This window comes from Notolabrus celidotus, chromosome 11 (genome assembly GCF_009762535.1).
Source record: "Notolabrus celidotus isolate fNotCel1 chromosome 11, fNotCel1.pri, whole genome shotgun sequence".
Taxonomy (NCBI): Eukaryota; Metazoa; Chordata; class Actinopteri; order Labriformes; family Labridae; genus Notolabrus; species Notolabrus celidotus.
The window spans coordinates 21,152,662-21,178,471 of NC_048282.1; the positions used below are offsets into that span (position 1 = coordinate 21,152,662).

Sequence of the window (25,810 nt, forward strand, 5' to 3'; positions counted from 1 at the left end):
GGTTCTCAACTCAACTCAACTCAACTTTATTTATATAGCACTTTACATACATAAAACCATGCAGCCCAAAGTGCTTCACAGAATAACAGAGAGACAGAAAACAACAGCAATGGTAAAATTATAAAAGGCATGATTCTAAATAAAATACTTAAAAATAAAATAAAATCAATACAGTAAAATAAATAAAATAAGTAATAGTGGAAAGAAAAGTTAAAAATAAGGTAGCGTTAACAAGATCAGATTAATACAAGAAATAGAAAGATAAATATAGAATTAGATAAGATAGATAAATGTTAAAGCAAAGATTAAAATAATAATTATTAAAATAATAATACAAATATTAAAACATTTACAAAATAATAATAATAATGCAATCCAGGGCTAAAAATAAATTACTCCAAATTGAAAAGGTAAGTCTTAAGTTTACTTTTAAAAACACTCAGAGAGCTCGCCGTTTTAATGTCCAGAGGCAGAGAGTTCCATAGCTTAGGGGCGTAAAAACAGAAAGCTCTCTGGCCCGTGCTTCTGTGAGACACACAAGGAACATTTAAAATGGTTCTGGACTATTGGTTGTACAATACTTTTTCACAGTGTGTGACATTTAATCAATTGATTAATTGAGAAATTATTTAGCACATATATAGGTAAAATAATTTAAAGTCAAAGCCTTCTTATGTCCTTTTTTTAAATGATTGTGGCAAACAGTAAAAAAAAAAAAATACACAAAATTATATTAAACAAAAAGTAGAAAATCCCAGACATTGGATAGCAGGAGAATATACTTAAATGATAAATCATTTATCAAAACAGTTATTGATATCATTTTGAAAAAGTGATCAAATCAAGTAACTGTTGCAGCTCTAAACTCTTGTGTGATGTTTCAAACATTCAGAAAGCCAAAACGTTTGAAAGTCCAACCATGTTGAGTGGAAATAGTGTGTGATATTTTTGGGTAGTATTAGGTAGTATTACAAATCAAATTTCCTACTGAAGTTATTCTGGGTTTTTTTGGGGGTTTTTTAACGTTTCAACTGCAAAGGTTGTGAGGTTTTGTATTCTGTGCTAGCACAGAGTGTTAGAGACCAAGCAGTAAGGCGCGAGACACACATAATTCTAAAGAACACCAAATTTACCAACCAAACTTTAAGGACTAGTCCTACAAAAGACGTCATCTTAAAATAACTCTACTTAATAAGATAAAAACATTAGGTGTGAACTACACAAACAGACCCAACACTGTCAGAATAAAGGGAAGTTATATAGTGGACACAACATAACACAAGGGGTAAGTCAAATGGATGCAAAGTCAAACTAAAAACAAAGCAAAACTAACTAAATCCAAGTCCCTGCCATCACAGCGGAGCACATCCTCTGCTCCAACAAGAGCAACATCTCAGTTCTCTAAAGTTGCATCCATGCATCCCCCACTCGAGTCTTTGCCTTGTGTCCTCGTCCCTCCCATCAGAGATGCATGGAGAGATGCAAGGAAATGAAGACAGGGAGAGAGGGAATGAGAAAATGTGTTTTAAAAGACATGAGACACAAGAAGCAGCGTCCATTTGTGATGACAGCATCAGCTGATCACTGATCAGCTGTCAGTTAAACCTTTATTGACATGAGGGTAAATGTTTCTCCTGTTAATAGCCAACAGACAGACATTGAAAAGAGAAATGATTGATCATAAATAGAAAATAACCCCCATACTAATGATAGTAGACTATATCACTAATTATTGTTGTTAAATGGTGATCAGAAAACAGATCAGATATAAAACTTCCTGATCCGTCTCAAGGCGCTCCTTAGTGTCTGTTTTAAAGTTAATCTTCACTCTGCTATAAAACTCAGGTGATGTTGTGAAGTTTCACTGAAGTCCAACCCACTGCAGCATCCAACCAGTGAGTGATATTCTGTATGGGGCGTGTCTGTCAGTTAAGACTTGCGAAGGCTGCTCTCAAATATTCTTGCTCATCACTCCCAGATCCCACTCCTCTCTCCTCTAAGCCGCAGTTAGCTTTGGGACGCTCCTTAACATGGCTGATCTGTGGCTTCCTCCAGTTCGGCAGAGGACCGAGGAAATGTTATTTTAGAGAACTGAGATGCACTGCCTTACTTGAATTGGTCTCTCCCAACTTCCAGTGAACTACTGTGAAAACAGGAACTCTATGGAACCATGGTGGTTATATGTCACATAAATAATAATCAGTTTGCATTAACAGTAAACTGAGTGCTTATCGTGACGATCACTACATGGTGTCACACATGGTCAGTAAGCCAGCATCAGTCCAGACTTTCTGTTGGAGGGTTTAAAAAACCAATTATGCTTCAAACTCAGAGGTTTCGGACGGCACTTGAGTGGTGGACCCTCCACGGCAACACACAAACCAAGTATGTCAGGGCAGTTTTGGAAAGGCCCTAAGAGATGTGTGATTTTTTGTTGCCATTATAATTATTTTCTAGATTGCTGTTAACGAAGAACCAAAATATAGAAAAAAATCTAAATATTTGGGAAATAAGACACCTGGACATTGCTGTATGACCAGATAAGCAGTCGAAAACAAGAACAAGAACAGTATATTTCCATGCGGCAAATTTTCTCCCTATTGGACAATAAGATTTATTCTTTTAATTCTATTCTGTTGTATTCTATGTATGGAAATGGATTAGGGCCACCAGAGAAAAAAATAATAATAATTTCGAGAAAGAAAACTCGAAATTTGCGAGTTTATAAAGTCGTAAATCTTTGAGAAAATCAAACTTGAAACATTGGAGTTTATAAAGTCGTACTTTTTTGAGAAAAAACTCAAAATTTCCAAGTTTTTAAAGACGTAAATCTGTGAGAAATCAAACTAGAAATTTTCGAGTTTATGAAGTCATACATTTCACTGCATCATGGACCCACTTGACATCCTTATCAAATTGTGCTTCCTACTTGGACTCAGCAATAAGGAGATGAGGAGGTGACTGTGCTTATCCCGCAAGAAATTCACTTCAGCAGGCATGTGCAAGGATATAGATTCTATATCCTTGTTTACATGTTTATGTTGTTCACGTGATGTTACATCACCTCAGCGGGCAAATGCAGGGATATAGGATTCAGAATCTATATCCTTGCATCTGCCTGCTGAGGTGATGCAGGGATATAGATTCTATATCTGGGCAGATGCAAGGATATAGATTCTAGGATATAGAATCTATATCCTTGTATATACCCGCTGAGGTGATGTAACATCACATGAACAACCTAAACCTGTAAACAAGGATATAGAATCTCTATCCTTGCATATGCCTGCTGCCCGCTGAAGTGAATTTCTTGTTTGATAACTGCAATCACCTCCTCCAGATCAGTGTGCTGCTTTCTTCTGAACAGCCCCAATATACAGCAATTTATTTTCAAAGTCTGGATATTTATAATAATGTGACAATTCTGGGCTAAAATCAGTAGTCTCTCCTTCATGCTGAGTCCAAGTAGGAAGTACAATTTGATAAGGCTGTAAAGTTGGTCCAAGATGCAGTGAAATGGGCAAACGGCAGCTTGTGAACAATCTGCAAATTCAAAGTTTTCCTGTAAATGTATGATTAAAAAACTTTAACATTTCGGGTTTGATTTCTCACAGATTTACGTCTTTAAAACTCAACATTTTTAATTTTTTTCTCGAAAATCTACAACTTTCTTATCTCAGAAATTTGAGTTTTTCTTTTTTTTTTATGACTTTCAATTTTTATTTTACATAAACAAAACAGCGGTAATATATGACACACATCTGTTTGTTACAAATAATCCCACCCCCACCCACACCCACACCCACACACAAAACCTTAACCAAGAGGGTTCAGGAGTTGCTATCTTCTACAGTGACTTAGCATATAAAGGAACATAAACATAATAAGATCCAATTGGCATAAAAGTAAAAAACAATAAAAGACCATTTCTAGTTTTCACACTTGATCTTCATTCTGGCCTGTTAAACCCATCGAGATACATGCCCCACTTCAGAAGATATTTTTCTGTTCTGTCCTGCATCCTATAAGACATCTTTTCGTATGCAGCTACTGTGCCCAGTTCAGTCAACCAGTTTGGAATAGGACGTTCTCCCGGGGTCTTCCAATTCCTGTGGATAATCTGTCATCCAGTCATAATGGTAGTTTGTATCAATTCTATCAGTGGTTTTGAAAAAGCAGATAAAACTGTAGAATCTCCCAAAATGTAGAGCTTAGGACACAGAACAAGTTGCCTTTTTACAACATTAACAATTGAAATTTTGAGTTTTTCTTAAAAATGTACAACTTTATAAACTCCAAAATTTCAAGTTTGATTTCTTATAGATTTACGACTTTATAAACTCGCAAATTTTGAGTTTTCTTTCTCGAAAATTCAAAATGTTTTATTTCTCTTCCGTAACTATGTGATACCAACAAGCACATAACCATTTTATTTAAACTATAGAGAATACTTTGCATCTGTGCTTGAGAATCGACTAAAGCAATTAATCATTTATAAAAGCAGTCTTTGCTTAACTCATGGTTGTAGCTTTTAATCAGACGAGAAACACCAAATTAAACAGCTCATTATTATAACATTCCACTTTAATCATAAGCTTAAAAATACTACGGGCGAGATACTCTTCTGTTATTAGTTTAAACTCATTGCAAATGTGAGATTTAATACCTCTGTTTCATACATGGCATCATTGGTGTGAGGGAGTGTGGAGCAGTGAAACAGAAAGACCAAAAAGGGCTGAGCAGACATCTTCTACAGGAGCGGGACATTCGTTATCCTGATCAGGGAGCTTAATGACAATTTCCAGTTTCCCTGAGAATATTGCAAGGCTTAAAATATTCATGATGCTCATTTTGAAGGCCTCAGGCGATGTGATGTGTGGGTTCATTGTTCACGCGAGCAGCACCTTTCAGTTTCTTTCAGTCATTACCTTCTCCCTGCAAACACAACAGGCATCAGCTCCATAGGTGTTATGACAAAGTGTTTTATGCAGAAGGAGTGAATTCCACACACAGAGCAGATAGTTTCTTGTCTGTGATAGGGGTGGGGTGTCTATGGAGGAGCAGTAGAGTATGACTCATTTCTGCAGCAGGATACAATAAGCAGTATGCTGCCATAAGTGTGGATATATGTGTTATATGTAGGACAGGAGGCTTGGAAACAGGGGTGGAAATATGCAGCTGTGTGTGTGAAAATAACATCAGATTCCTAATTGTTCCCCTCTCCACTTGTGCACATTGAATTGATCTTGAATTAATAGGAATGTGATGCAAATTTAGAGAGGTGGTTTGATCAAGTGACGCAAAAAGCTGCGTTGGTTGTTTTGTGTGTGTTGGGATGGGGTGAGGTGGGGTAAGAATAGAAGGTGTTGCTGGTGTGTGCTCCTCCAGTGCAGGTTTGTCCCTGGTTAGGGGATGGGACACAGTGTAGTGTGTCTGCATTTTACAGCATGTAGTATACAGAGAGGGAGGGACCGTCAGCAACAGCATCACCACATTAACTGAGTAAGTACAAATGACTACCGACACAGTCAGCTTCTTCTTCTTCCTTTGCTCCCCGTCTACCCACACATCTCTTTGTAGCATTTCATGGCATTGTTGCCGCTCCTCTCTCTGTGTTCCTTTGTCTTCCTCTTTCACCTCACCTCCTGTTGTCAGCAAACGCTTTTGTTTCCCCTCATTCTTTACTTTTTCATTACCGTCATCTTGCGTGTTCTCTTCACAGTTCCTCGCAGAGCCTTGTGATTGATCAATTGAACATACAGTATGCCTGATGTTGATTTTGATATCGATGTAACCGCACAGTGATTTATTGCTTTGTGTATCAGCCGGCTCTGTGCATGTGTGTAACTTGCTGACGTTGAATTATGAGTGCACAGTTAATCGAACACTTTTTGAAATTGGATATTTGGCTCCTGGATTTTCTAAAGCGCTGGAGCTTGCAGTTTTCTTTATTTTTTGCTCTGAGGCAGAGGTGTTTCAGCATCCTGAATAATACATTCTGCTCTTGTGCAGAATCTACTTCCTGAAAATAAAGAGGGAGAAATGAGATATTTTCATAGAAAGTCACTGCGTTTTATTTGACACAAGTTCAAAGGAATATAGAAGTTTATTGTTTTTAACCCATTTGTCACTGCTCAATGTTATTTTACATTTCAGCAAACCATTTTTAAGAGGTGTACTCAATTTTTGAATCATGTTGTCTGGCTATCCAGGAACCCGTTGTTTTTGGCTATGCTTATGTTTTGGCTCAAGGGGTGCAGCAATGAGGGTGTTTGGTTCTGAGATCTGACTGAATTTCTCAATAACCATGTTGTTATTTTTGTCTGGACGTTCATGATCGCCAGAAGATGAATTGTAAAACCTTTGGTGGTTCTGTAATTAAATATTCATTACCCTCATCAGGTCAAGCCTTAAGGTTTTGCATTGAAGCTTCCTTGTCTCCAGACCAAATGGTCTTTTGAATCAGTGATTAGTGAGAAGCCTGAAAGACGGTCCAAGGTAAACAAGCACTGAGCATTTATTTTGTCTTGTCCATTTATGTACTCTGTTATATTAACATGCCATCATGCTACTAAGATAATGGACATAGTAGATACTTTGCCTGCCAATGGATAATGGTCTTAGCAGTCTCATTGTGGGCTAATTAGCATGCACTTAGCTTGAGGCTCTGGTATGGCAAGTCAAGCTGTGATTGGCCAGCTGTGTGGAGGTGACAGTAGTTTGAACTTCTCTATCCTGCTCTTTGCTCTTGACTTTTTTTTAATGTTGGTAACCAAGAATAACACTTTAATGTAATCGAGTTGAGAGCGCCTGTAAGTGGTTACTAACATCCCTGTGTACAAAGTGATGTGATCTCTTTATGTTTGAGTTTAGCTGTTTACAGCAGATAAAACCTCTTCCCTTTATGACTTGGTCACATGATGTTATAAAAACATATAACTAAACTTGTTCTTATTGTAAGGAATTTTTTTAACTTATGAAACAGAGTGGATTTAAATCTGATGCCTCTATATGACCTTCAAAGGCAAAAGAAACCTCAGAAATCACATTAAGGACAAAAGGTGCATTTGGACTAAGAGTTCCGGGGTCTTTTAGCCCTGAGAACTACTTTACCCGGAACTAAAAGGTTCCTGTGCCCCCATAGTTGTCTGTGTTTTGACCACGGGCTAGATTGTGCAAATCAGGCCAGTGACGTATGGAGAAAAAACATTTAAATGCACTACACCACCAGACCAGTAGAGCGCAGTATAACAAAGACGAATGCCATTCATCACAGATGACACCATAGAAGCAGACGGACAGGCAGGTATCATTATGAGCAACACAGCAGTTAGCCTGTTAGCATGGAAGAGACTCAGCTGGCGCTGTTTTAGATGGTGCTATATTTCATCACAGATGGATTAACTGAATCAACACGTGAGAGGAGATAAGAGCGAGTAGCAAAGACATTTCAACACGGCTTTAAAATAGTTTTTAACTCAAAAAGCCTTGCAGAGATCGGCTAGTGTTTTGGTTCAAACTGCGACCATGTTAACTGCTGACTTTCAGCCGGATGCATCCCTCATAAACTTCTTTAGATGATCATTGAATATCTGAAAACTAAACTAGTTTGCTTTCCCAGGAACTCCCTCTGTGTTTCAACAGCTGTGTAAACTCCACAAACACTGACACGTTCAGCTGAAGGTCTCCAGTTTACAGGGTCACTTTTAAAACCGTAACACCCGGAGAGATGCATTCACGGTGGGCTGAGAGAAGACTACTATTACAAGCTGCTAAATCAAGTGAATCACAGTTTCTTCTTTTGAAAAGTACACGCACATACAAAAAAGATAAAACAAATAAAAACAAATAAAAGAAAGAGAAATCAAGTGAATCACAGTTGTGTGTGATGTTATTGTGGACGGCGGGCAGAATAAAAACACTGCAGGTAATCTACCAATCAGACACGTTCAGCATTGCAGGCCTTGCCCCCCGAAAGCCCCCGGACCTTTGAAAAGTACTACCCCCCTAGGCTTTTAGGGGGGAGATTATCTACCCCTGAACTAACTTTAGACCCTGGGTCCACCGGTCGAAACACACGTAGTTCAGGGGTAAAGTTCCTCCGGTCGAAAAACGCCTAAAGACTTGTTGAGTAATGCAGAGGACTCTTATGAGAAGAGAGATGGGATTTTTTTAAATCAGAAACCACAAGCTATGCATGCGCAAGGCAAGATAGGATGAGATAGATGTACCTTTTTTCTACCGGGGTCACCAAAAACGACAGGAACTGATAGTTTCTCACAATAGCTTTAAGACCTGTGCAGCAAAGGCTGCAGTACTGTAGAACTTTCAGTCTGTTTAATTATTCAATTTGCAGATTCATAAAATATGCACCTCAGCACTACAATCCACACCTTTTCTGTTGCTCACTGTACTCACACATATCACAGGGTATGTGTCATGCTGTTTTGGGGTTGTATAGTTACTGTTAAGACTTCCCCCTAATAATCAAACATCAAAAAGAAACAGTTTTACACTTCAATGAACAAAATACTACTTCACTGATCTTTTCCCTAAACTGTTAAAATGAAAAACACACTGCAATGTTTCATAAAATGTCAAATTTCAACTATTCAGCAATATTTATTTAGAAACTTTCTCCAATTTTATACTTTTTATTGTGTGTGTATTTGCATTGTGTCTACACTTTGGAGGCAATGCTGAACAAATGGATTGTATCTACAAAATGCAGGCAATGAGGCACCAGGAGATTAAGAGCTCATCACATGAATCTGGTGGAAATGAATGTCTGGAGTCCTAGAAACTTGACTCTGACAAACACCTTTTATCACTGTTATTTTACAGAAAAAATAAACAACTTTGAGAGAGTTTTCACAGCAAGATCAAAGTGAATGGAGGTTAACGCAAGCAAATGACTGCATGTCAACAAAGTAAAATATAAAACAGTTAATATCAGCTCATTTCTACTTCTATACGTCTCATGTTTTCTTTCAATATCAAAGGATGTGTTTTTGAAAGTGGAAACAGGATGATAGGGAAATACAGATAACACTAAAGAGTTTTGGTTACAATGAACAGGGTCAAACGCATAATGGATAGAACCCTAACTGTGTTAAAGGAAGCTGTATAAACAATATCTTTACAATTAACACATTTCTGTACACTGTAGAATTATTAATCATCTCTGCAGCGTTGCAGTGCTTCAGCCACTTTCACCTCACATTTTAACAATAGTAGTAGTAATTGATAGGTTTTGTATAGCGCTTTTCTTGATACTCAAAGTCGCTTTATAGAAAAATAATAATGAAATAAGAAAGAAAGCAGATCAATAAAACCGAACAAAGACAGAGGTGGGGCAGGAATAGAAGTTATGTGTTGTATGCTTTTTTTTAAAGGAAGGTCTTGAGGTGTTTTTTAAATGATTGAAGTGAGTCAGAGTTGCGGATGTTTGGACGGGGAGAGTTCCAGAGAGTTGGGGCAGCGATGGCAAAGGATCTGTCCCCCAAGGTTTATTTTGTTTCCCACCCTCTAACTTCACTGCTAGTTTCAGTCTTCTCACCTCTCTCAACAGGATCATCTTTGGCCACAACAGGCTGCTGTTCACAGCAAAGTAGTTGTGACAAACCCATTGTACACTCTGTGCTCTGCTTTAAACAGCAGAGAGATACAGTTAGCAACCAGCTAGTGGACACACCAGAGCATTTTGCAGTTAAGATACTGACATATTTTTCTTAGCAGTTGGTGGAGAACAAAGCAGAGGTAATAGAAGTGTGGATTTTTTGGCATCTTGCTTTCTGTCATGTTTGCCATATAACGATACAAGATGATGCAATTGTTAGTGTTGGTGTTGGGCCAACCAGCAACCTCCGGCTGCGAGAGCTCAAGCCAATGTGGAAGTGTTATAAACTGCAGTTCATCAAGTGTCCACTTGAGGCTGGCTCTGGAAGTACCGGAAACCACATACACACAAACTCCAAAAAGTCGATCTTTACAGCAGAAATAAACATGTTTACAGCCTGGTTCAAAAAATGAGCGTAGTCTGGATAGCTCATTTCTCTATCTGCACACAATTTTATTCTGTCTCTCTGGTCACGCCTCTTTCTGCCGGCTGTGCACCTTGGTGTGATTAGCGTGCAGGTAGGGGGGGAGGTAAGAAAAGAATGGCAGATGGAGCTGGGCGCTCTCTGACAGAAGAGGGCTGGCACATACATAAAGGTCTGGGTTGTTATCCCTTGGTCCTGTCTTCTTTGTTTGTGGTCCAAAGCGGGTTGTTTTGGTTGTTACAAGCATTGGTAGTTTGCAGGAGTTTATGTTTGTTTGTTGTGTTAGTTTGGGCTGGGGATTTCTGGTAGTTAGCGGTTTATCCTTTCCTTAGGTTTAGATTCTTGTCATTCCCAGTTTAGTTTAGGGTTAGGTGCTGGGAGTGACGGTTCATTGCACGGCTGGCCCAGCACCTTTCCATCTTTTGTTCTTTTTGGCCGGGGTCTCCAGTCCATCATTATTTCCCGTATTTCTTTTGATTTCACTGGTTCTCTAATTTGGGAGGGTTTTGGATGTCAAATAAAGCTTGGGGTTTGATTGGCACCTTTGTTTGTTGTCCCTTCTGTTCTTCTTTGTATGTTGCGGTCTCCCTTATTGAGCCTGTGTAGCATTGTTGCTTGGGCGACCGTAACATATTTTGGGCCAGCCACGCAATGGGCCGTCGGGATCTTATATTTAGATTACGAGTCTTCCAATGAGAGGCACAGCTGACCTGACTGACAGGCGGGAACTGTAGCTGTTGGCTAGGAGGCTGAAGGCTGTCTCTTTACCTTGACAGCAGTTATGTTGAGTTCAGCATTTCCAATATGGCTGCCGCCGATGTTTGGCCTCAAAACATTGCTTCAGAAACAAATGGTTGACGTCACGGATACTACGTCCGTAATTTATACAGTCTATGTGTTGGGCATACTGATTGTGGTACTGCTGACAGGTGACCCAAAAAAAAATGAGAGGAGGCTTGATAAACATAAATTAACATAACATTAGAGAATCTAAGTGTTATCCCATGTGTAAAAAAAAACCTTTGAATCAAACAGACTCTTTCATATTGTCCATATAACCAGTAATTGTTGCCTTATAGTTGTTTTTTTGGCATCCTTTTCAATGGCTATCCTTAACCTATAATTCAAGAGAAAAGCCACCACTGAAGACTTCTCTAAATAAGTTGCTGTTCAAAAACTGGGAACACATTTGGTGCTACATTTTTTAAACTGCTGAACAATGCAGCGGTATAGATTCTACACTCTTTCCTGTTTGTCCCTCGACTGTAAGACGACTTGGTCCTCCACAACCTGGATGACACACTTCCAATGTTGCCCTCTCCCTGTGGAGTTGAGGCCATCAGTGTTGCAGTGTGTAAAGGATAATCCCAGAAGAAGGGTAGAACCGAGTATAGTTCAGATGAGTAGTGGAAGTGAAAGCAAAAAGAAGACATCCGCTGATCCGACAATAAGATATATTGGAGATGTTACTCTCTGCAGTGCAGCATTGCTTCACCTTTTTTGGTTCCATTGGAGGAAACACTTGTCTTTATGTTGTGGAGTATTGAGAGGTGACCAGGGACAGAGTCAGTGTGCAGGAAAGGTCCAAAGCATCATGCCCAAACATGAACCAGCAATCACAGCGCTCTGTGTTTTAACATCATTTAACAGCTCTCTGACATAACACCTTTCCCCTGCGCCCACCACCATATTTATACCATTTTTATGTCTGTGTGTGTTTGCGTTCCCAGTGAAGACAGGGAAGCCGTCACTGTGGGAAACAAATCAGATTCATGTCTTTATCAGGCTCTAGCGCTGTCCTCCTAATCAGCCAGGTATGCTTCTCTTTCTCTGACCGTGTCTATCTGTGTGTCTCTGTCTCTCGTGGTCGCGCTCCCCTCTTCTCTTCTTACTGCCATCGAGGATAGATATCTAGGTCTCACTCCACTCCTTTATAGCATTTTATTATGTTCTAATCTCATCTTCCCCTCGAGATAGCCTTGCTTTATCTTGTCGTATAAATCGTTTATACCTCTCCCATCTCTGCAACCATCCCTCAGTCACTCTCTGTCCTCGTAAACATCCTTCTCTTTTCAGTATATCTTGTCAACGATATTCAACCCCCTCACCTCATCCTCTGTCTCTCTGTATCTATCCCGTACCTCCTCACCCTCCTTTTCTGTCTCCGTGCTGCTCTGGTGCTGGTGCAGTGCTGAGCTTGTGAGTGCTAGAAATCAGATCTAGTTATCTAACATAGACACACTCTCACACACACACACACACACACACACACACACACACACACACACACACACACACACACACTCACAACAAAAATAAATGAAGGAGAGGTGTTCGCTTGCCGTTTCTCTGGGACTTAAAGCGGTACTGTAGATGAAAATTGATCTTGGATTATATGCATGTGTTCTGAAGTTCAGGGAAAGCAAAGGTGGTGGTTGTTTTTCATGTCTGGGCACTTTGCTAATTGGTCCTCCGGAGGATTCGTTCGTATATGTTGGCAAGATGGATGACCACGACTAAGTCGCTGCACTCTGGAGGAGAGGAAAACCAAACTGAAAACTGTATCGCGGGCTGTTTTTCTTTTTTTGTTTCTCGCTTTATTTGCAAGAACATGCTTAATCCTCTGAGTATATGACTGGATATACTATATATATGGATGTAAATATGAATTCTCTGAGTGTTTTCTTGCCTGTCTCATTCGTCTCTTTCTTTGCATGTTTATTTTTCTTTTTCTGTCTACTGTCTCACCACTCTGTCTTGCTTTTGTTTTTTTGCTGCAGCGGTTTTCTTTACTGACAGATTCAGGACTGGATTCCTTCAGAGGAGCCAAATAGATACCAAATATAGGAGAGCTCTCATACACACTCACACACACATGCACACGTACACCCAATCAACATCTAGAACACTTTTTCTTTTGGGGTTTTTCCTCTCAAGAAATCAGCATCAATGTTGGTGTCGACAACATCTTTATCTTTACATCAAACAGATATTTTGTAGAACTGATTAACCAGCAGATTCTGTTCTCCACATGTTGATGGTTTATTGTTAATGCTGAGATTCTCATCCAAATGCTTTGAATAGCTCATAATAACTTAGAATCTATGGTGATGTTTTCAAATTATGTTCCTACCAGTAATTCAAAACCTATAACATAAGAGAAATAAAGTGAGCAGCTGGAACCTGGTCGAATTTCAAAAAGCTTCTTGTTTCTTTTAATTGAACTCCTCAATACTTTGATTTTGTTAAGTTGGTTAACCTCCACATGGTAAGGTTGGGACCGATATGTCAATATGCCTTCATCCTGACTCATCTAATAAGATTATTATTGTTCTGCTGGTGGCAGTAATGATATTTAATTCAACAATCATGCTGCTCTCTAAACACTCCCTTTACAATTTGACTCGCTGTATCACCTTCATGTCTTCTCAAGGGGGCGCTAATGACATTAACTCTGTACTGTACCTTTAAGGGACAAGTCTTAGTCTTCAGTTAATCAGATAACGAGATGAGTTTTTGTATGATTTAATTTATTAGTTATTGTAAAGGCAGATTTGAACATGTGTATGTGAACTGTGTCAATATTCAAGGTCGTACGGGGTTATTGGCGGTCATTTCCTATTTAAGGTAGGAACCTTTGTTGTATGGTCAGGTGTTCCGCCCAAAATGGTGAAACAGTTTTTGACCGCTGAAGCAGCATGGTGCTGCTGGAGTTATGTGTGGATGTTCGTTTGTGAAATGTTCTGTATTGGACACAAGTGGCAACCTCCGGTCTAAAAATATGAGTCTAATGCGTAAGTGCTAAAAACTGCAGTTCATTGAGGATCCGTTTGAGGCTGGGTCCGGAAGTACCGGAAACCATATACACGGCAATTAAAAAAAGACTATCTTTACAGCAGAAATAAACATGTTTACAGCCTGGTACAAAAGACGAGTGTAGTCTGGATAGCTCATTTCTCGATCGGCACACACTGTAATGCGCCAATTTCTGAGATATTGAGATTAAGAGTCTTTCAATGAGAGGCAGAGCTGACTTGATTGACAGGCGGGAACACTGTAGCTTTTGGTGAGGAGGCTCAAAGCCAGCCTCTTTACGTCACAATCGCTCGACAGCAGCAATATGGCTGCCGTCGCCAATTGGCCTCAAAACAGTGCTTCAGAAACAGATAGGTGACGTCACGGATCCTACGTCCATATTTTATACAGTCTATGATTGGACACTATTGGACCTCATATCACGGAAATAAACGGCCCGAGAGTACAACTTGCAAATTATGACTTGAACTTTCAATTCATGACGCACGGTAATTCACAGCGCGTCAATTAGGTATTCCAGGTGCAGCGCCTCAGTGGCTTTAAGCTTTGGCTTGGCCAGTTATTGAAGAATCACTGTATTGTCTTAGAATCATCACCATGGTCAATGTGTGGAGTTACCCTGCTACTCCCAGTAGCTCCAACGCTACTGTATACAGACATCTTAGATATCTGAGAGAATAAGCATGACTTAAAGCCTGCAGCTGCACCCATCAAGTGATTTTCATCCTTTTACTTTATGTTAAACGTCTCTTTGTTTGCATTATCTCATGTTTTCAGCATTCTGTGTTAGCCATCCCTGGAATACATCCTTAAAGTGCTTTCTTACAATGAAAAATAGCCAGCATATATTTTGCTAATGAGGAGATGTCCTTGGAGGATAAACAGGGGAATAAAGGATGTATATGTGCTGCACTGTGGGGGATGATGGAATGGATTGGGGCCAAGCAGGAGAGAAGAGGAAGCAGTTGCCTCCTTTGTGCTATATTTGGTTCTACCAGAGGATGGCTGGTGTGGGAGAGCAAAGCATTGTGTTGTACATCCACACAGGCTCACACATGAATGTGTTCATGAATACAGGCATGTATTTGCATGCACACCTGCACACAAAGACTGCGGTACAGAAAGACAGATGAAAGCAGGCATACAAGCAGAAACAGCAGGTCTACGTTTCTTACTTACAGTAATATGTAACGCTGTTGGCTTGAGTGTATGATCCTAATCTATACTATGTGACATAATTGAGTCTAATCCCATGCCCGCCTCTGACTCTCTCCTTACAGGGGTCGGCTGATTCGTACACTAGTAGACCGTCGGATTCAGACCTGTCAGCAGAGGAGGACCGCGAGGCGTATCGGCGTGAAGCCGAGCGCCAGGCACAGCTGCAGCTCGACAGAGCTAAGGTACGTTACACAGTCATTTGCTCTGCTTCACACTGTAGAGCTGGACGATTTGAAGTAGTCAACACACAAATGCATGAAGTTTGGAGCCATGTGTGTGCCTCTACATTAGAAAGGATTCAAATCTTTGTTCCCAACCAACACAAACATTACTAGATCCTCCAGCAGCTTAAAGAAAACTCATTTAGTTTCCTACTTTTGTTTTTAAACTTCAAAATATACTGGACTCATGCTGCACATTCAACTTATCCAGTCTTTATCAACTCATTTGTAGATTATGTTGTCAACTTATTGATGTTTTGTTTTGACCCTCATATAAATGAGTATTCTGATAATAATATGTTTAAGAGATTTATGTTAGTAGTTGAGCTAGCGAAACTTGACCAAATATCTGCTACCAACCATTACGAAAGATAGCAGACCCTTCAGCAACTTAAAGGGGTAGTTCAGTTTTTTAAGGGTGGTTGTATGAGGTACCTGACAAAAGTAAGTGTATTACCCACAGGAAATGCTTGTCAGCGCAGACCCTTCATTGAGAAACTGTCCAGAGAACCAAAACAGAAGCTAGGCTACCAAAGGCTACAGATGGGGTCAGCTATACTATGTATTTTAGCTCTTTTAAGAACCTCCAACCAAACACTGTCAGTTTATGTGTCCACTCCATTTGGAAATTTTCAGCACTTTATTTGTCATCAGAAAGCCAATTAGTTTTTTGCAGTACTCTCAGACACTATACTTAGGTGTTATTCCACCTGCAGGGCACTGATCAGTTGTTCTGGTCTTCAGGTTTCAAAAGAGGCAAAAATACATCCAAACTCAAAAATGAGTCGTTTTTACATTGATCATGACGTGCAGGCAGTGGTGGACAAAGTACACGTCTTCATTACTTAAGTCAAAGTATAGATGCTCTTGGTCAAATATTACTCCAATACAAGTGAAAGTTACTTTGTCAGATTATTACTTGAGTTAAAGTACGGAAGTACTTCCTTTTAAAAATACTTAGGTATTCAAAGTACTGAGTAAATCTCAAAACTTTGTATTTTCACAATACATAAATGCAGTCAAGAATACATAGGAGTACATTCTGTTACATTATGTTTATATAGAAACCATTGCTTGAAATCTCTAAAACTATACCATGGAATAAAAACAGACACTAAGTTACTCCAAGCACAGACAACTTTGTTTGAAATGTTCATCTGGAGTTAAAGAAATGGTACTTAGCTCAACACGCTTTCTCACGTTGGAGAGTGATTTTTTGTATGTTTGGGCAGAGTGGAAAACAAGGTGAACATTTCAAACAATACGTATCATTCTTTATTTCAAAAACCTCTAACACGGGCTGAAGATATGACCATGGGTGCTCAGTTGGAGAATTATAGCCATCATTACCACCTCTAAATGAACTGCCTGATCTGTGTGAAATCTGCTCTGTGTTTGCTCCACGTTCAACCGTGGAGACGCACGATATACAGGTACGGCTAAACCACTGAGACAAACAGAGGGAGAGAGGGAGAAATGTCTGTGCATCAGATCCTAAGTTATTTCGTGTTGCAGGTGTGTAAACTGTGAGTCCATGAACCCAGTGAGCTCCTGCTGTCACGAGTAGGACTTTGTAACATTATTTCAGGATCTTTCTGACTCAGAGGATACGGCTGCAGTCTGTATCACTCACCAACCAGAGTTACATGCATTACTGCTGTTTTGCCCACTGTCTTCAATTTTGAGAAGTTAGATCGGGTAACCAGAAAAGAAAAAATTTCAGCTCCCCTTGTTTCTTTGTTTATGTTATCAAAATACGCCATGTTAGCTGTTGAAGAGGAAGACTGAGCTGAAATAATGAACTCTACAGTCATTATTATGTCTGCCAGATAATGTGCAGCATTTGTTGTTCAAAATTATGTAAAATAGGATGGAAAGTATAAAAAATCACAAAATATAAGTATTTTGGGCAACAGATGGGCTTTCTGACTGATTAAATTATGAAAAATTTCCAGTTAGAGCATGCACTTACAGTGTTTGGGTTGGAATCTCTGAGGATAAGCTAATTACGTGGTAGAGTTGACCCAGCCTGCAGTGGTTGATAGTCAAGCTTCCAATCTCCGGCAAGCTTCTCAACAAAGGGGCCGAGCTGACCCGTCAACCGAGCTGAGTAATACACTTTCTATTGACAAGTACCTCATGCAACCACACTTCAAAAACAACAAACTGTCCCTTTTAAAGAAAACAAATAATGTTTGTGTTCATGTCTACCAGCAGCAGAGAACACACCTGCCTGTTATTTATTCTTTGCACACCATTCAAAAGTCAGTTATAAGATCTCATACAAGTAGCACAGCCCCTGTTTGGATCACAGCATCTCTGATACATGTGTAAAGAATACACCATTGAACGCTCCAATCACCTCGTAGACCATTCTTTTAGTGATTTTCTTACGAGTACTTTCATGACTCCAGTCGAAAACTCTGGATCCCACCATCTTTTACCTTTTGAACTACAGTGTCCATCACTGATGTTATGTACCTGCCTGTACTTGAACCTGCATTAGTTTGTACTCACTGTTGCATTTGTTGTTGCTGCAGTCCAAACCTGTAGCGTTTGCTGTAAAGACGAATGTGAGTTACTGTGGAGCTCTGGATGAGGACTGTCCTGTCCAAGGAGCCGCAGTCAATTTCGATGCCAAAGACTTCCTGCACATCAAAGAAGTGAGTGATTAACTGCAGTAACTGACAACAAACCACGTCTTTTAACCCTCCTGTTATGTTTGTTTCTCTGGAACAGCAATAATGTTCCTGGGTCAATTTGACCTGTGGCATATTCAACTATCCAAAAGTGTCAGAACCCCTAAAACTCCCAAGACATATTTTTTTATAATCTCATTTTTAACTCCATTGCTAACCATTTAAATCAAGATTTAATCCGTTGGTGTTCATGGTTCAATGAGGATAACTCACTCGTTTTTTATGAAAATTCATGTTGAACTTTTCTTGAATGTATATTGGAAAGCCCTAAATATAAATACAATAGTTTTACATGACATAGATTTTTGTTTATTATATTTTACATTTAGAATTTTTTATGAAGTGATGTTGATAAATGAACACAAAACTTCTTCTGTCACATGCTGCCCAGATTTTTATGCTGTATTTAGCTGGTTTGGAAGGCATATATTGCCTTAAACAGACTTTAAAAAGGTTCAATTTGACCCGCAACATAACATGAGGGTTAATTCAAATGAGATGGATTTACAATGCATGACATGGACCTGTTGTTGCTCTGAACTTCACAGAAGTATAACAATGACTGGTGGATAGGCCGGTTAGTGAAAGAGGGAGCAGACATAACGTTCATCCCCAGTCCTCTACGACTGGAGGCCATGAGGCTAAAACAGGAGCAGAAACAAAGGTAAGATAAAACAATCAAACTTCTCACTCAGCTGCTTCACAAGTATTTATCATGTTATTGAGGTTGTTTGTGTCGCTGCAGGAAAACAGGGGGTAACTCCTCTAGTTTAGGAGACATGGTGACTGGGGGTTGGAGGACCACGCCGCCATCTGCAGGGGAATGTAAGGACTGCAAATATTCTTCCTATATACACTTTACCCTCTGCTGTCTTCTCTGTTTTTTTCTATCATTGATTGTTTTTTCCTTGTTTTCACAAGCCAAACAGAAGCAAAAGCAGGTAGGTTTTTTGGCACTTAATGATGACACAGCATATACCCATAATACTCTGAATTATACAGGACATTATCAGAGTTTCTGCAGCTCCTAAAAACTAGATTTCCAATGTCTTATGCAATTGGAATTAGATTTAAACATATCTTGTTTATTTGTCCTCATCTGCTGTGGATAATAGCAGTTCCAGTTGTAGTAGTTCATCCCTGTTATCCCTGTTTTCTTGGTTATCACAATAAATACAGGCAAGGCTGGGGTCACTTTTGGTTTTGCAGTCACTGTAGCTCCAAAGCTCATTATGCATCATGCAATAAATTCTATTATTAATTAATTACTGTTGAATGCAACCATCTGTGTTCTTTGGCTAATTCAGGTCGAGGTGATTTAATTGCCGCAAACAACCGGTAAGTGCTGACAGTGAAATCAAGCTAATCAAATAAAAGCTAGAGTTGATAGTCATGGGAAACTAGCATGAATTTGAATGTAGCATTTCCTCAGGACTCCATCTAACCTCGCCCCCGCTCCCCTCGGACCTCCTCCAAAACGACGCCCCTGCTCACATGCACGAGCGCCGCTGATTCGTGATCTTGACTGATTTTTTTGCTTGTCAGAGCCCCGTGGTGAGAGCTTTTTAGACTGTGATCCGGACTACAGTCCTGAGCAAAGCACCTCATCGGGTCTGAGGAGACAGAGGCAGGGGACGGGGAGTGCACGCTGAGGAAATGTACGCACAGGAGGCGGGCAGAACGGCAGGATGGGATTTGATTGGTTTCATAATTTGGCTCCTGATGGCAGGGATTGGTTGGTGTTTTCCCAGGTTTACTCCAGCTGTAGATAGTGGCTTTTTTTCCTGCTCTTTTTTAAGAACACATTATGTATTGATTGCCATCGGGACATAAAGATCATTTTAACCAGTATAACAAAAAGTGTATCTAAATATGACTACCAACCCCAGCTTTAATGTTTCTGACCAACAATTATATTATAATACGATACGATACGGAACTAAACGATACCATACCAAACAATACGAAACGATACAATACGACACAATACTAAACGATACGATACCAAACAATACGATACGGCACAACAGGATGTTACAGTACAATACAGAATGGAATGACATTGTGCCACATGATACAAGACGGTTTATTGTCCCTAAAGAAAAATATGTCTTGGAGTTGTGTCCTTCACACATTTAGCTGCCTCCAGTCGTGTAAATATAAAAATACCCCTAAAAATGATAATAATCAATAAACAATTCACACAGAGAAGCACACAACAGTGACGACCACAAACATCAATTATTGAACATTATGCATTTGTTAAATTTGGTGACGTCTGCAGAAAAAGCTGATCATGTCTTTTGCTTTTTACAACAAATAAACCCCGCCCCCATCATCACTTACCCCTGCTGCCTCTGTCCTCTCCCCTTCTTCTTTTTCCCTGTCTGTTAGGAACACGTCCCTCCCTACGACGTGGTGCCCTCTATGAGGCCGGTGGTTCTCGTGGGACCTTCGCTGAAGGGCTATGAGGTCAGTCTCTCCCTGTTTCACCTCCAGCAGACCCAGACTGCCTCACATACACTCCTTTCTGTCTCTGTTACAGCTGTTATATGCACAGCTGCATTTGTGTGCTTGAATCAGAAAGACCTTTATTGACAAGGTGTGTGAGCACCTGAGCAGACATCCTATTATGGTATTGATGGAGAGATGTAATATGATCTGACTTGATGATATGATCAAAACATATTTCAGACTCTGTGACTACTGTTAAGCATATATATAGTCTATTAATTTCACTTTTATGATACATTTGTGGAAACTTTTACAGCATGCTGAGGCTTTTTTTTTGTTTCTTCATGTTTTAAAACAACCAAAAAGGATTTACTGTGGAGGTTTATGTTCCGTCTTTCAAACACTTCTCTTGTTTTTCCTCTTCTCGTCCTCTATAGGTGACGGATATGATGCAGAAAGCTCTGTTTGACTTCCTCAAACACAGATTTGAGGGCAGGTCAGCAGAATGGACAAATCATCATCATAAAATTTTTTTGTTTTCTTTGAAAGTAAGGACGTAAATAAATCTGTTCAAAGAGCTTGACTTCAAATTTTCCCTCCCGATGTTTGCAGAATCTCAATCACACGAGTAACTGCCGACCTGTCTTTAGCAAAGAGATCTGTCCTCAACAAAAGACCCATCATGGAGAGATCCAACACCCGCTCCAGCTTAGGTGACAAAAACAGCATCAAAAGTCCTGCAATATTTTGGTGTATATTAAAGAAATGTATTGGAGCAGGAATCTGTCTTTTCTGTGCAGCCGAGGTCCAGAGTGAGATTGAACGGATATTTGAGCTCGCCAAAACCCTGCAGCTGGTGATCCTGGACGCGGACACCATCAACCATCCAACACAGCTAGCCAAAACCTCCCTCGCCCCCATCGTTGTCTATGTTAAAGTTTCCTCACCAAAGGTACACCAGGAGGTTATTTGTCTCAATTCAACAGTGGATCCAGGCTGCATCACCTTCTTTAACCTTCTTGTATACCTTTGTCTTCCTGTCAGGTGCTCCAGAGGCTCATCAAGTCCAGGGGGAAGTCTCAGAGCAAGCACCTGAACGTGCAGATGATGGCTGCAGACAAACTCTCTCAGTGTCCCCCTGTAAGTCTTCTTTGTGCTGTAATGTTCCTATTCATCACACACATAATGAGGTGAATTTAACAATCAAATTAACATTTTTAACATATAGGGCCCGATCTACTAAAAGTTTACATGTATAAAAACACGTGCAAACTTGATAGTGCATGCAAAGCTGATGTACTAACTGGGAGCACCAAGGATTGCGTCTGTCAAATGAGCAAAATAGCACGCGCAAACAATTTAGCGTGTTTGCCGTCATGAATATGCAGAATACATGCAGATTATCAGAATGCGCAAAATACTGGGAGGAGGAGATGCAAATGTAATCATTTAGCACCCGCAATGTGATTTCAATCAAACCTGAAACAGATAGTGTGCTGTGTTTTTGCGTCTGTATTTAGCACGTTTGAAAGGCAGGTGCAAACTGGCACAGCGTTATGCACAAATGGCTGTGGTCACTGTGGCTAGATGGAGGCATAGGTGCAACGACATATAGTCCATCCAGCAAAGCCATTTTTGAGCTGCTGGATGACCTAAGGAATGATTTGGAGCCAGTCACAAAAAGGAGCCATGCCATATCTCCTATGGAGACACTCCTTGCAACACTGCATTTCTTGCATCTGGATGATTCCAGCGCACCATCGCAGTTAGTGCCGGCGTCTCCCAGTGTCCACCCGTGCATAATGAACGTTCATCTACTGTGCTCTCCCTTCCCTCTTCATTTTCATTGGTTTCCTTCATTATAAAGGAAACCATATTTTATTTGTACCTTTTTTATCTCCCCTTATCGTACCTAATATGTACCTAACAGAATTTTTTTGTGTACCATTACACCACTATTAGGTAGATTGCCATGAAATTTGTCACAGACACCCAATATACGTAGAGAACAAATTGCAATAACTTTTAGCTACTTCTTCAATCATTCACTCATCTTATTTCAGCAAAACTTTATTGTACTATCAAAGACTTGCAAATTGCTGCAGATCCCACCAGCTTTGGCTGTGTTGTGTTGCATGCTAGGAACTAATGCTAGCATGCTAAATATTGTTGTTTTATATTTTATTATTCATTTTATACTAGGTGCTTGACAGGGTTGCAAAATTCTAGGAATTTTCAAAGTTGGAAACTTTTCATGGGAATTAACAGAAATAAACCAGGAATTTACTAAACTGAAGGTTGGCTCTTAATAGGGAACTTAAATATAGTTGGGGAAAATATATTTTAGCACAATCCTGACTAAAACAACCAGATTTCATGCAAGAAGATGCTATTTATTTGCATGTTGAATGGGACTTTTTTGGAGGGAGAGGGGCTCTTTTCATTTAACATTTTGAATGGGACTTTGTTGGGATTGCATTTTTGTTAATGTTTGAATGGGTTGGTTCGGGTGGATGAGTAATATTTAACTCAGCATTCATGTTTTTGTTCTTCAATGAAATAATTGATTATTCAATAAAATATTTCACACTTGATAAAGTTTGACTTACAAATAAACCTGTTTTAATTGTATTATTTTGGATGGATGTCTACTTATAACAAAACAAATATTTATGCTATGATACCTTTCCATTAAATTACCCTCAATTCCCATAATTCCTGTTTAAAGTTTCCAATTTGGAATATTTCCAAAATTTCGCAGCTTGCATGGGTGCATTTTATTGAAAGGTGTTTCTAATGTTAGTGGCTATAGAGGAACCTTATTAATAACCGTAGGGTAGAATTTTCACTTTCGCATCAGTGACAGCAAAAACTGAAAATGATAAGCTGAGAGGAGATTTGCACTTGTTGTGTTTGAGTGTACATTTAGCACATTTAGTGACCTAATGGAGAAAAAGATGATATGTATACACCCACACACACTGTTTATTTACCACAGTGTGCATGCTGCTGTTATTACAGTGATAATGAACAGGCACTTTGACAGCTGCTGCAGGTTAAATGATGTATTTCTACATAAACTGAGTGTGTGGTTATCTCTTTCTTTACTTGTAGGATATGTTTGATGTCATTTTGGATGAGAACCAGCTTGAGGACGCATGTGAGCATTTGGCTGAATACATGGAGGTCTACTGGCGAGCCACTCACCTCCCAGGAAACACCCCTCTGAACCCCTTACTGGAGCAGAGTCTGATGACCCCGCCTTCTGCCATCTCGAGCCTAGAGGTGAGTCCGTCTGTTCAAACAAAGGAAAGAGAGCATGAAGACACATTTTATAGAGCAAGGAGACTCTAAAGTAGGACTCCTGTTTTGAACATGTTGTATGTTGTCACTGTTTTTACCAGCTCTCTTCATCTCAGATTCTCACTCCTTTTTTTTTGTTTGTTTGCAGTTGTCTTGTCTGTCCTCTCACTCATCCATGCTTAACATTTTTGCAGTTTTCTGAAACACAGGAATTAATTGAATGATGGCTTGCAAAACTGGGTGAGTAGTAGGGTTTATATGAAAATATATGCTGTATATTTGCACTCTCAACCCGAACAACCCCCTCTGACACTCCTCCGTACACCTGAGCACAACACAGCGGCTGAGACAGTGAATGAAGAGCACTTTATTCATTCAGATCTCACCAAAGAAAAGATGACTTTTCCTACATTCCATCCTGCCTTCTTTCCTTGAGTTGATGGTCTCAGGTGAATCACTGCTCCTCAAGCTTTTAGGGAGAAAATTCACAAAGTGGCATCAGTTTCATACCATAACTGAAACACCCTGTTTAAAAATGATTTTCCATTTTAACAGTTTAATAAAACATCAAATCTGACCACCTTTTTTATTTTTTAAATCACCCCTTTTTCAGCATGCTTTGTGAATGGTGCCCCCTCTGACAGTGGCATACAATGGTATCTCAAATGACCACTTCAATAAAAAGGCATATGAGCTTTGCTTTAATAACGTGTCCACCTGACCTAAACACATTTTCCACTCATCAATCCACAGTAACCATAATATCCATACAAACACATTTCATGTCCCAGAGCAACGACCTAACCATCCGTTCAACTGTGTCACTGGCTTTTCTTTTGTTGGGTGTCTGTAGTATTAAACTGTGAACACACAACCAGAATCTGTCAACACGTAACCAAGAAGGACTTTGAGACGAGTTAACACTGCAAACTCTGCTGCATGATGAACCTCAGTGTGGTTCACCCTGTACACTGTATAATGTACATGTTGATCTTATCTCTGTCACTGACAACAAGGTTGTAGCTTCTGCTCCTTACTATGACCGTTGAATCCGACAGAATTTCCCACAGTTTTAGAAACATATCAAAACATTTCCAACGAGTTCAAGTAAAAAGTGCACTTTCATTTTTGACTCAGGTTATTTGTCATAACTTTTAAAGTTCTGAACGTCATGGCACAGATATTGTTTATGTTTATGTTTAAGTTTATTTATTTGCACAATTTTAAAAAATACACACAAAAAAATAGCAAAGATAAATAATATAATGTGCAGGAAGGGGCAGAAAACTCAGAGCTTATTTGAAGCCTCCAACCAAATAGTGTTCTAATATCAAAAATGTATTTAAAAAATACTAAATTGACACATATAAAGACATTAGTTGATACTAAAAATAAAATAACATAAGATTATACAAAATTAACAATTAGTATAAATACAGTGATTACATCAACAGAATTCAAAAGAACAAAATATGAAAATGATGTATATGGACACCTACTCTATGAGTATGTAGTTGAGCATGATGAGTATAATTAAGTAACAGTGGTTTAAATGAAGGGCAGTAGATGAAGGGCTAGGGTTAAAATTAAACATCCCAGGGTGCTGGTGACCTAGCAGTCTAAGTGCCCTATAAATAGAGGCTATAATCCTCGTCGCAGAGGTTGCTGGTTTGACTCCCAGCCGTGACCATTTGCTGCATGTCTTCCTCCACTCTCTACTCTCCACATTTCCTGTCTATCTTCAGCTGTCCTATCCATACAAGGCAAAAAAACGCCCCAAATTAAACATCCCTCCACTGCAAGCTTGGTTTAACGTAACCTGCTGAAGTCCCCTTATTATCTTTAGCTGATCTTTTCTTACTATTCAGAATGAAGGGCAGTAGATTTATTCTCATGTGTCTTGTTACACCCTTTACAAGCAGATCTCTTAGCTGCTATCACAGTTGCAGAAAAATACATTCGACACACTTCCAAACGTGTGTTATTTTGCAGGAGATTCCCCTCAAAGTCCTTCTTGTTGTAGTGTTTGTATTCTTTTTTCCTCTCTTGTGTGTTT

The 25,810-nt window shown here is 39.5% G+C and overlaps 1 protein-coding gene across 1 annotated transcript in view; it reads left to right on the forward strand.

Annotated features, from left to right (window-relative positions):
* The window catches only part of LOC117821081 (voltage-dependent L-type calcium channel subunit beta-3-like), a 36,941-nt gene that overhangs the window by 6,943 nt on the left and 4,188 nt on the right, over positions 1 to 25,810 (forward strand). Inside the window, exons 4-14 of the mRNA XM_034695109.1 lie at positions 15,140 to 15,259; positions 17,839 to 17,961; positions 18,546 to 18,661; positions 18,743 to 18,822; positions 18,919 to 18,938; positions 20,392 to 20,469; positions 20,889 to 20,947; positions 21,064 to 21,164; positions 21,252 to 21,403; positions 21,496 to 21,591; positions 23,566 to 23,736. Of these exons, the coding sequence (XP_034551000.1) occupies positions 15,140 to 15,259; positions 17,839 to 17,961; positions 18,546 to 18,661; positions 18,743 to 18,822; positions 18,919 to 18,938; positions 20,392 to 20,469; positions 20,889 to 20,947; positions 21,064 to 21,164; positions 21,252 to 21,403; positions 21,496 to 21,591; positions 23,566 to 23,736 (1,116 nt within the window). The remainder of the gene's footprint in view (positions 1 to 15,139; positions 15,260 to 17,838; positions 17,962 to 18,545; positions 18,662 to 18,742; positions 18,823 to 18,918; positions 18,939 to 20,391; positions 20,470 to 20,888; positions 20,948 to 21,063; positions 21,165 to 21,251; positions 21,404 to 21,495; positions 21,592 to 23,565; positions 23,737 to 25,810) is intronic.